This window comes from Mobula birostris, chromosome 9 (genome assembly GCF_030028105.1).
Source record: "Mobula birostris isolate sMobBir1 chromosome 9, sMobBir1.hap1, whole genome shotgun sequence".
Lineage (NCBI taxonomy): Eukaryota > Metazoa > Chordata > Chondrichthyes > Myliobatiformes > Myliobatidae > Mobula > Mobula birostris.
Genome location: NC_092378.1, coordinates 15,887,619 through 15,900,290, shown reverse-complemented (window position 1 = coordinate 15,900,290; position 12,672 = coordinate 15,887,619). Strand labels below are relative to the sequence as shown.

The window sequence follows — 12,672 nt, the reverse complement described above, 5'->3', positions numbered from 1 at the left end:
GAAGGGTTAATTAGCAATCTTGTCGTGAGAGGCCCTTTGGGTAAGAGTGACCATAATATGGTGGAATTCTTCATTAAGATGGAGAGTGACATAGTTAATTCAGAAACAAAGGTTCTGAACTTAAAGAGGGGTAACTTTGAAGGTATGAGATGTGAGTTAGCTAAGATAGACTGGCAAATGACACTTAAAGGATTGACGGTGGATATGCAATGGCAAGCATTTAAAGGTTGCATGGATGAACAACAACAATTGTTCATCCCAGTTTGGCAAAAGAATAAACCAAGGAAGGTAGCGCACCCGTGGCTGACAAGAGAAATTAGGGATAGTATCAATTCAAAGAAGAAGCATACAAATTAGCCAGAGAAAGTGGCTCACCTGAGGACTGGGAGAAATTCAGAGTTCAGCAGAGGAGGATAAAGGGCTTAATTAGGAAGGGGAAAAAAGATTATGAGCGAAAACTGGCAGGGAACATAAAAACTGACTGTAAAAGCTTTTATAGGTATGTAAAAAGGAAAAGACTGGTAAAGACAAATGTAGGTCCCCTACAGACAGAAACAGGTGAATTGATTATGGGGAGCAAGGACATGGCAGACCAATTGAATAATTACTTTGGTTCTGTCTTCACTAAGGACATAAATAATCTTCCAGAAATAGTAGGGGACAGAGGGTCCAGTGAGATGGAGGAACTGAGCGAAATACTTGTAAGTAGGGAAGTGGTGTTAGGTAAATTGAAGGGATTGAAGCCAGATAAATCCCCAGGGCCAGATGGTCTGCATCCTAGAGTGCTTAAGGAAGTAGCCCAAGAAATAGTGGATGCATTAGTGATAATTTTTCAAAACTCGTTAGATTCTGGACTAGTTCCTGAGGATTGGAGGGTGGCTAATGTAACCCCACTTTTTAAAAAAGGAGGGAGACAGAAACCGGGGAATTATAGACCGGTTAGCCTAACGTCGGTGGTGGGGAAACTGCTGGAGTCAGTTATCAAAGATGTGATAACAGTACATTTGGAAAGCGGTGAAATCATCGGACAAAGTCAACATGGATTTGTGAAAGGAAAATCATGTCTGGCGAACCTCATTGAATTTTTTGAGGATGTAACTAGTAGAGTGGATAGGGGAGAACCAGTGGATGTGGTATATTTGGATTTTCAAAAGGCTTTTGACAAGGTCCCACACAGGAGGTTAGTGTGCAAACTTAAAGCACATGGTATTGGGGGTAAGGTATTGATGTGGATGGAAAATTGGTTAGCAGACAGGAAGCAAAGAGTGGGAATAAACGGGACCTTTTCAGAATGACAGGCGGTGACTAGTGGGGTACCGCAAGGCTCAGTGCTGGGACCCCAGTTGTTTACAATATATATTAATGACTTGGATGAGGGAATTAAATGCAGCATCTCCAAGTTTGTGGATGACACGAAGCTGGGTGGCAGTGTTAGCTGTGAGGATGCTAAGAGGATGCAGAGTGACTTGGATAGGTTGGGTGAGTGGGCAAATTCATGGCAGATGCAATTTAATGTGGATAAATGTGAAGTTATCCACTTTGGTAGCAAAAATAGGAAAACAGATTATTATCTGAATGGTGGCCGATTAGGAAAAGGGGAGGTGCAACCGGACCTGGGTGTCATTATACACCAGTCATTGAGAGTGGGCATGCAGGTAGAGCAGGCGGTGAAAAAGGCGAATGGTATGCTGGCATTTATAGCGAGAGGATTCGAGTACAGGAGCAGAGAGGTACTACTGCAGTTGTACAAGGCCTTGGTGAGACCACACCTGGAGTATTGTGTGCAGTTTTGGTTCCCTAATCTGAGGAAAGACATCCTTGCCATAGAGGGAGTACAAAGAAGGTTCACCAGATTGATTCCTGGGATGGCAGGACTTTCATATGAAGAAAGACTGGATGAACTGGGCTTGTACTCGTTGGAATTTAGAAGATTGAGGGGGGATCTGATTGAAACGTATAAAATCCTAAAGGGATTGGACAGGCTAGATGCAGGAAGATTGTTCCCGATGTTGGGGAAGTCCAGAACAAGGGGTCACAGTTTGAGGATAAAGGGGAAGCCTTTTAGGACCGAGATTAGGAAAAACTTCTTCACTCAGAGAGTGGTGAATCTGTGGAATTCTCTGCCACAGGAAGCAGTTGAGGCCAGTACATTGGCTATATTTAAGAGGGAGTTAGATATAGCCCTTGTGGCTACGGGGATCAGGGGGTATGGAGGGAAGGCTGGAGCGGGGTTCTGAGTTGGATGATCAGCCATGATCATAATAAATGGCGGTGCAGGCTCGAAGGGCCGAATGGCCTACTCCTGCACCTATTTTCTATGTTTCTATAGAAGACTGAGGAAAAAAAAAAATCACCAGGATATAGATCAGTTTCAGATGCGGACAGAGAAATGGCAGGTGGAGTTTAACTTAGCCCAATGTGAAGTGTTGCACCTTCGTAGGACAAATGCAAAGAGACAGCGCACTGTTACGGGCAAGACCCTTAAGTTTGGTTGAGCAGAGAGATCTTGGGGTAGAAGTTCGTAGCTCCCTAAAAGTGGCTACACAGGTTGATAGGGTGGTTGAGAAGACACATGGTATGTTTGCTTTTATTAATTGAGACGTTGATTTCAGAAGTCAGGTTGCAGCTTTATAAAACTTAAATTAGGCCGCATCTGGAGTTTTGTGTACAATTCTGATCACCCCATTATTGGAAAGATGTTGCTGCTTTGGTCAGGGTGCAGAAGAGGTTTATCAGGATGCTGCCTAGATTAGAAGGCATATGTTATCACGAGAGGCTAAATAAACTTGGGTTGTTTTCCCTTGAGCAGCTGAGGGGAGATCTGATAGATCTGATAAGATTATGAGAAGCATAATGTAGATGGAGTAAACAGGCAATATATTTTTCTTTTTTCAAAGGTTGTAATGTCTAATACCAGAAGGCATGCATTGAAGTTGAGAGTGAGTAATTTCAAAGGAGATGCGAGGGGTGGATGTCAGAATGCGCAGCCTGGGGTTGTGGTGATAGACAGAAACATTAGAGACGTTGAAGACAGACACATTATTGTGAGACAAAGTTTAGGCACAGGAGGTTAGTTTAGTTAGCCCTTTGATTATTAATTTAATTGGTTTAGTACAACACTGTGGGTTGAAGGGCCTCTTCTTTGTTCAAAGTGTCTTTGAAGTGCCAGGCATTAAAAAAAAATTACTTTGACATGAGATGAGTATCTATCATCTGTTTTGCCTTGGATGAAAGGCTGCAATGGTGTTGCAGGAACAGTGCTTCACAATTACACTGCCCAATACATACTCACTGCTGAGATCTCCCTTCATCTCATAACCCAACATGCAACTGTGGAAGGGCAGCAATTCTGGCGCTTTGTGTCAAGCCAGTTAATTGTGGATGATGATTCTAGGAAGAAACCCAAGTTCAGAATTATCTATGCTATTTAAATTTGCTAATCTATACTTCAAAATGGCTACCCTCTTGCAGTACCTATTAATCTTTAGCCTTTACAGCAGGTTCCCATTAGAGCATTGTTACTGTAAATTTCCAAAGCAAAATCCATTTTCTTTTCTACCCTCAAGTAACTTTACACATTCTTAAAAATGACTTTCTTAAGCAGTTTATGAACACCAGTGGTGTTATCTCTAGAAATGACTAAAGTTTATTTCTTTATTACAGAGCTTTACAAAGTATGGATTTTCAACCGACATCCAAAGATAAAATTACCTGCTTAGCATATCTGCCATGATATCCAGAGCTTCCAACTGAACAGAGACATCTTCCTGTTTGGCAATAGCATTAGTGAGACGTCCTGTGATCTTTTTACAAACATTAGCTGCCAAAGCAGAGCCTGGAAAATAAATACACATTCCCAAACAGCTCTCACATGAATAATGTGAATGAACTTCAGTGTTGCCAGTGTTCTATGTAACATAGGAATTTGTGTCAGTCATATGATACCACTACTTGGAATACATTTTCTAAAACCACATTTGAAATCTGGTTTTCCAGCCAGCAACAAACCTAACATTACTTATTACTTCAAATGCATAAGCAAATAACCAAGTTCTTTGGTCAAATATGAAATTCTTTAAATAAAAATAATAAGGCAGCATAGCAGCATAATGGTTAGCACAACATTTTACAGTACCAGCGACCCGGGTTCAATTCCTGCTGCCTGAAAGGAGTTTCTACATTTTCTCCGTGACCTTGTGGGTTTCTTCCTGGTGCTATGGTTTCCTCTCACAGTCCAAAGATGTACCAGTTGGTAGGTTAATTGGTCATTGTAGATTGTCCTGTGAATAGGCTGGGATTAAATTGGGGTGGCTTGAAGGGACAGGAGGGCCTATTCCGTGCTGTACCTCAGTAAATAAATAAAAGCATCATTAGAAAAAGCAAAGAGCAAAATGCATAAAGAATTTTAAAAAATGGACCTTGTCTGAAATGTTAGGACTACTTAAAATAATTTCTTACAATAAGGTTAACTTTGTCACATGTATATTCAAACATAGTGAAATGTGTAATCTGCAGCAACAACCAACATAATCTGAAAATATCTTAAGTGTTGCTACGCTTCCAGCGTCAACATAAGTTGCCCACAACTTACTGATCTGTATGTCTTTGGAACATGGGAGGAAACTGGAGAACTTGGAGCATGCGGTGACGGAGAGAACATACAAACTCTTTACTGATAGCAGCAGGAACTAAACTGCTGAATGCAATGAGTTTGTATGTTATGGTGCATGATAGAATTATTCATCACTGAACTTAACTTTCCAATATCACCTCTAACAACTGACCCACTTCTAAACTATTTATCCACATTATTCATGTAATAATTGTCAATATTATGAGGTCTGTTGCATGAACACATTTATCTACCCTCATATTCATCAGTACTTTTGCTTAAGTAAAATTTAACAATCAGCTTGAAGGGTTGATTTAAAATAATGGAGTTAAGTATTTAAATTTGTACTGGAGATCTTTTGAAGTAGATTAGGAATCATGCTTTCATTCAAACAGAAGTGGAAAGAGAACTTGGTTCCCTTAAAGGCTGTGAATGCTGGATCAACTATTAGAATGGTATACAATTTGGTTCCCAAGTAAATGGAGTTTAGATATAAATTAGGTGCAACACAAGACAATGACAAAATAGCTTAAAAGAATGGAATAATAAAGTTCATATCTTTAAAAAAATTATGTTCTTCTGACAATAAGTTTATGAGAATTATATCTATTATCAGATGAATCAGATAAAGATATATTGCTTACATGTATAAATTTCCCCTAGATCAAAGGAGGTATTAAACCCAGCCAGGCCAGATAAATAAGGAGAATTTACTCAGTAGCATTTCTACTGTCAGTAATTCGTCAATACAAGGTTCCAGGAACCTAAAAGCATTCTCCCAGAAAAACATGAAGCAAACAATTGAACTTCCAGCACACAGGAACTCAAGATCAGAGGTGGGCTACTTGCCAAGATAGTCAAATCTATCAATGACAAAATAGCTGAGCTGTTACTTACCTAGCTTTGCCTAATATCCCTTAAAAGCTTAACTTAATAAAAATCCATCACTCAAAATAACACTAACTTAGTATCCATTATCATTTGATGAACAGTTGCAAATGTTTTCCAAGCTTTGCACATCAAAGTGTTTACTCACTTTACTCTTCTAAAGCCCAGCCATATTTTATTGTTGCAAGAAAAAGTTTGCAATTACCTGGCTTTCTGCATTAATTACTCATAAAATATAGTCTGATCTTCATCTAAGTCACAATAACAGACAAACACAAGACGCCAAACAATTGTATGCCTCGTCAATACTGAGTACATCATTTAAACAATCACAGTCTAGGTTCAAAAAAGTATGACAGCCTCTGGGGTAATGCCTTCTACAAAAGCTATTTGGATTCAATGAACACACATCAAAGTTGCTGGTGAACGCAGCAGGCCAGGCAGCATCTCCAGGAAGAGGTACTGTCCATCCCTCCCCCTCCTGTCTTCTCCTATCATTTTGGATCTCCCCCTCCCACTTTCAAATCTCTTACTAGCTCTTCCTTCAGTTAGTCCTGACGCAGGGTCTCGGCCCGAAACGTCAACTGTACCTCTTCCTAGAGATGCTGCCTGGCCTGCTGCGTTCACCAGCAACTTTGATGTGTGTTGTTTGAATTTCCAGCATCTGCAGAATTCCTCGTGTTTGGATTCAATGAGATAAGATTAGAGGTGTGGGTTGCAGAGGTGCTCTGCCCTATAAAAAAAAGACAAAGTCAGGTTACTGACAGAGCCCACTCTTCTCAAGAAAGATCTGTTTATGTGCATGATGCCTCAATCAAAACAACTTTCAGAGGACCTTAGAAGAATTGTAGAGATGCATGAAGCTGGGAAAGGCTACAACAGTATTTCTAAAGACCTGAGTGTTCATCAGTCCACAATAAGAGAAATTGTCTACAAATGGAGGAAATTCAGTACTGTTTCTACTCCTCCTCAGAGTGGGAGTCCTGCCAAGATTAGACCAAGAGCACAATGTGCGATGCTGAAGGAAGTGAAGAAGAAACCAAGGATAACACAAGACCTGCAGAAATCTCTAGAACTTGCTGAAGTCTCTGTTCATGTTTCCACTACAAGAAAAGTAAGAATGATAGTCATGGAAGGACACCATGGAGAAAACCACAGCTCTCCAAAAACAAACATTGCTGCACATCTCAAGCTTGCAAAAGACTTCCTGGATGCTCCACAACATTTCTGGAACAATGTTCTGTGGCCAGGTGAGACAAAAGTTGAACTTTTTGACAGAAATGCATACTGCTATATTTGGCGGATAAAGGGCACCGCACACCAACACCAAAACCTCATCCCAACAGTGAAACACGATGTTAGGAGCATCAAGGTTCGGGGCTGCTTTGCTGCCTCAGGGCCTGGACAGCTTGAAATCATTGAGGGAACAATGAATTCCAAGACATTTTACAGGAGAATGTCAGGGTAGCAGTCATGAAGCTTAATAGAAGTTGGATGACGGAACAAGACAATGATCTGAAACACAAGAATAAATCAATAACAGAATGGTTTAAAAAGAGAATTTTTTGTTCTGGAATGGTCAAGTCAAGAGTCCAGACCTTAACCCAATTGAGATGCCATGGCATGATCTGAAGAGGGCTGTTCATGCAAGGTATCCCAGAAATATTGATAAACTGAAACAGTTTGGTATGGAGGAATGGTCTAAAATTCCAATTTGCTGATGTGCAAGTCTGATCAACAGCTACAGAAAACATTTTGTGGAGGTTATTGCTGCTGAAGGTGCTACCAGTTATTAAATACAAGGTTTCACATACTTTTTCCAGCCTAGACTGTGAATGATTAAAAAACATTCAAGACAGACATGAAAAGAACAACTGTTTGTGTGTTATTAGCTTAAGCAGATTGCATTTTCCTATTATTGTGACTTAAGATGAAGATCAGACCACATTTTACGAGTAATTAATGCAGAAAAACAAGTAATTGCAAAGGGTTTACAAAGTTTTCTTGCATCTGTATGTTAGGATCCCTATTCCCAAACTCTCCAGTTTGTGAAAAGAAGAGGGTTCATGTGTCTCAAAAACATTCCCAACCATTAGCATGGGATTTTGACATCTTCAATTGCTTCGGTGGCACTGTAGCTTAGCAGTTATAGCACCAGCTCCGTGTTTTCAATTCCGCCACTGACTGTAAGAGTTTGTACGTACTCCTGTTAACCAAGTGGACTACCTCCAGATGCTCCTACTCCATTTACCTCCCACATTCCAAAGTCATATGGTTTCGTAGGTTAATTGGTCACGTGGGTGTAATTGGGTGGCACAGGCTTGTTGGGTTGGAAGTGCTTGTTAATGTGCTGCATCTCTAAACTAAACAGATGATATTCTAATATTGATCATCCATTATGATCTGAAGGGTTGAATCGGCTAGCAGTGGCAAATTATAATTTTAACCATTTTATGACAATTAACCACTAATTATTTCTATATCCATATTTAAATATTACCAAGACTAACATCAAAATAGCTTCTCCCCCCACTATCGGGCTTTGAATTTAAAAAAGAATGTTATTCAGTCAGTAGTTTACACAGATCTGGGTGATCAGTGATGCAAGTGCTAACGTAATCCAAAGTGGTGATGATTTCCGCAAGTGAAGGTGTAGGTATCGTTCATTCCTGGGAAGGATGGTAACCTTAAAACTTGTTGATGAGGAATTCAAATGAAGAGTTCTGGATCATTTGAGTACAAGCTTACCACTAGAGGCTGGAGGCAACTCTCCAATCACCGTTTTCAGTCCAATACTGGAAATATCTCGTAGTTGTTCCTTATCTGACAGCATATTGGTACACAAGGTATCCACAATTGTTTCCACCTGATATTCCTTTACTTTGCTGACCAATGGGCCAAGACTAAAGGACAAATATTTAATTAGAAATTAAATAGAAAAATAGATTGGAACATACTCAAAAGCATATTTTGATACAAAAATAACCTATATACTTCATATTTAATGATATTAAATGCAAAATTTTCTCTTCTAAAATACTCATCAAAATTTTAAGCTGCAGTTGCTGTAAATATGATATAAAAATACTGGAAATGCTCAACAAATTTAAAAATCCTTCCTCAAAACTGGAAAGGGATAAATTAAGTTAGTTTTAAATTATTTTGCAACTAAATAGTAACTTGTTTCCTCCTTTCGACAAAGGCTCTATAATTTAAAATATTAACATTTTCTCTTTTCAGATGCTGCCTGATGCGTATTTCCAGCAGCTTTTGTTTGTTCTGTTCTTTCCACTAACTTTTAAACAATTTAACACAATTGTTTTTCTTGTGAGAACAATGTGATTACTACTGCTAATACTAAATTAAAAGATTTGTAAAGTAAAAATTACACTTGTTTCAATGACTATAAAAGTCTCGTCAAAACACAGCCAGTAGTAAATCATTAAATAATAGATCAATGAATTCCCTTATTCCCAAAATTTTGTCCATTAATGCAAGAGTTAAGATTACTGATTTGGAGCAAGCAGTCACAAAGAATGCACTATGGTTTAATACATAAAACAACCATCTGTGATATACAACATGATTTAAATTTACAGATTGTCAAAAGATAATAAGTGAAATGTACTTGCACACATGAAGAGCAAGAAGACATACTGAACTAAATATATTGGGACTGATTCCACAAGTTCTGTGGTTCTGAGCAACAATACAAAATTCTGGGGGAACTTAGCAGATCAAGCAGCATCTGTGGAGGGAAATGAAATTGGAAGTTCCAAGCTGAGACCATTCATCTGGGCTGGAAAGGAAGGAGGAAGAAACCAGAATAAAATGTGGCGGGGGGGGGAGGGTTGAAGGCACATGGGTGAGAAAGGGAATGTGAGAAGCTAGGTGATAGGTGGAAGAGGTAAAGGGCTGAAGAAGGAATAAAGGGAAAGAAGTGGGGGATCAGAAGGTAGGGCAGGGGAAGAGACAGGGTAAAAGGGCCACTAGAATAAGGGGGAATAAATGGGATGAGGAGGCGTGGCTTGGGGGAAAATAGGAGAGTGGTTACTGGAACTTAGAAAAATCAATTTGCATGCTGTCAGGCTGAGTGGACAGGCATGTCAGTGTAGGAACGGCAAGAGGAACCGAAATGGGTGACCACCAGGGGATCACAGCTATAGCAATGGACAGAGTATATCTGCTTGACTATGGTTCTGAACTGAAAGTAGACTTCCAAGTGCACTGTCAAATGCAGAAGCCTGGGATTTCAGACTCCGTGGACTGCATCCTCTCTAGCCACAGGGAGGTCCCAGAGGTCTGGAAAGTAGCCAATGATGTTTCGTTGCTTAAAGAAAATAGGGATAATTCAGGAAATTACAGGCCAAAGAGCCTGACTTCAATGATAGGGAACGGCTTGGAGAAAATTTTTAAGGATATGATTTACTCATATTTGGAAGAATATGGACTAATTGGGGTCAGTTAGCACGGCTTTGTATTTTTTGAAATGACCAAAATGAATGATAAGGTAGAGAAGTGATTGTTGTATACATAGATTTCAGTATGATGTTTGACAACGATCCTCAGGGTAAGTTGATCCGGAAGATGCATACGATCCACGGTGAATTGGTAGTTTGGATCCAGAAGTGACTTGCTTATAAAAGACAGGAGGATAGTGCTGAAGGTGTTATCCTGACTGGAGGTCTGTTACCAAAGGTGCACCACAGGATCAGTGCTGGGACACCTACTGCTTATGACATAAACAAGTGGAATGGATGAAAATCTAGATGAGCTGGTAAATTTGCAGACAAACACAAAAAGTGGTCGAGTTGCAGACAGTGAAGAAAATCGTCAAAGGAAGCAAATGGATACAGTTATGGGTGGGAAAATGTCAGATCGGAGTTTAATCTGGTTAAGTGCGAGATGTGGCACTTAGGGCAATCAAATAAATAATCGCCAAAATATATTTAAAAAGAATAATTAACAGCAGCACCATTGACAGCAGTGGGATCCAAATCCATACTTGCCTGAAAATTACAACACAAGCAGACAGAGTGGTAAAAGTTGTGCATGGTACGCTTGCCTTTACCACGAGGAGCACAGCGTATAACAGTTACAGAGTAGTATGTGCAGTTCTAGTTCAGTCCAGGAAGTTAAAGACCAAAGAGCCTGACATCAATGGTAGGGAAGCAATGGAAGAACATGGTTAATTAGGGTCAATCAACACAGATTCTTGGGGCAAGTCATGGCTTACAAAGTTGATTATTTGAGGAGGTGGGGGGGAGGGGGGAGGGATCGTCGACTCAGGCCTAAGAGGCCAGCATTGGGCATTTTCATGCCTTACAAGGCACAGGACGAAAGACTGTGTGGCGCGCCACTCCTCACACAGAGTGAGCAATGTGTGGTTAAGTACCTTGCTCAATGACATAACAGGCTGCCTCAGATAAGGCTCGAACTGGTGACCTTCAGATCACTAGACAAATGCCTTAACCACTTGGCCACATGCCCATTGGCAAGTGAGGAGGTGACCATTGCAGAAAGGATGTGGAAGCCTTGGAAAGGGTTCAGAAGAGACTGCCAGGATTAGAGGGCATTAGCTTTAAAGAGATTGGACAAATTTGATCGTTCCTTTTTTTCTGGAGTTTAAGGCTGCTTCCAATATGCTTTAAGGGTAATAATTTGAAAATAGTAATATGTTGTGCACTAAAATCTTCATGCCAAACTCTGGTTATTTTGCCAATGGCCTTAAGTTGGTATTAAGATATCTGCTTTCTGTTTCTATACAATTACTATGTAGTTAGGCCTTTTTAATGGCTTGGTACAAATATTCCATTAGTAATAAAGTGGGTCCAATAAAAACTGCAAGTAGAGATTAAGATATAAGGAAATATTATCAATATATATCCACAAAAATAGAACATTGTGAAATATGTCTTAATAAAATTGCTTAAGACAATATAAAAATATGAACACTTCAGACAAATTAATTCTTCCAGCTAAATATGATGGCTAGTTATTTAGTTTTGATCCTTCCCATAATATTAGAGATCCTAATGCTATAAGTTTCAAAATTATTCTGGAATTACTCAGTCTTATCGGAAAGAATCAGGATCAGTTGTTTGTGGGATAAGCATACACAAGTAATAGAGCCGAATAAAATACCTACTAATGGCACAGAAGAATGCACCCACTCCTCAACACTATCATCTAGCATTTAAAGTTGAGCAATCTCAGGCACCCGATTGCAGAAATGAATAGCAAGCCTTCTTGAGCAGAGCCCAAACAAAACATAAAACTACTCAGTGATGATTTATTCAATAACACCCATTCCCAGGACACAAACTAACAAAGAAATAGCTGCATAATTCAAGTCCTGGCAGAAATTTGCCTAAACTGAGGACTGCAATTCTAGGTAAGGGTATAGGTCATACACACCCCATCGTAATAGTATGGCATATTGGAAAGGGAACTAGTTTATTATTGTCATATGTGCCCAGGTACAGTAAAAAGCTTGCTTTGCATACTGTTTATACAAATCAATTCATTAAACTGTGCTTTGAGGTAGTACAATGTAAAACAAGAACAGAATGCAGAATAAAATGTAACAGCCACAAATAAAGTGCAGGAAAGTAATAACTTGCCAAATCATTATATGGTAGACTAAGGTCCAGAATCCATTGTATCATACCAGATATTATATAAAGGCCTCACAGGAAATACTTCTAAAATAACCAACTATTCAAGCAAGTATAAAATAATGATTCATGCAACTTTGTTTTCTGAATTGAGAATGATCTTTTACCATTTAACAGCAAGATTCTGTACTTCACCATTCTTGTCTTCCAGTAACTTCAAGATCATTTTGACCACTTTTCGTTCACTGTCATCATCTAATTTAATGGAATCTTTTTGCAATTCTGTCATCAAATCATTGGTTGCCATGAATCTAAAAATCATACAAATAAAACACAATTACATGTTTAATTTTCTATTAACACTGACTACAAATACCATGGCAAATTTGAATATTGCACATTTTTCATTGACTAGCAAACAGCAGCTAAAATGCATTTGTAATGGTGTTTCAGCTGCTTTAAATTTTAGAACAAATAAACCTCCTGTGAGAATGCATTAAGGAACTGATGACCGTCGATTCATATGGGAGAATGAGGTGGAGACAGACAGGAGCT

General features: G+C 39.3%; 1 protein-coding gene across 4 annotated transcripts in view; it reads right to left on the bottom strand.

The window, feature by feature from the left end:
- Positions 1-12,672, bottom strand: part of cand1 (cullin-associated and neddylation-dissociated 1) — a 39,695-nt gene that overhangs the window by 16,903 nt on the left and 10,120 nt on the right. For 2 of the 4 annotated variants that reach the window (XM_072267525.1, XM_072267526.1), the window contains exons 2-4: positions 12,285-12,428; positions 8,249-8,403; positions 3,712-3,835 (exon numbers count right to left, since the gene is read on the bottom strand). In XM_072267525.1, the coding sequence (XP_072123626.1) occupies positions 3,712-3,835; positions 8,249-8,403; positions 12,285-12,428 (423 nt within the window). Of the gene's footprint in view, positions 1-3,292; positions 3,372-3,711; positions 3,836-4,135; positions 4,259-8,248; positions 8,404-12,284; positions 12,429-12,672 lie in introns of those variants that run through there. The other 2 variants (XM_072267527.1, XM_072267528.1) reach the window with 2 other exon arrangements.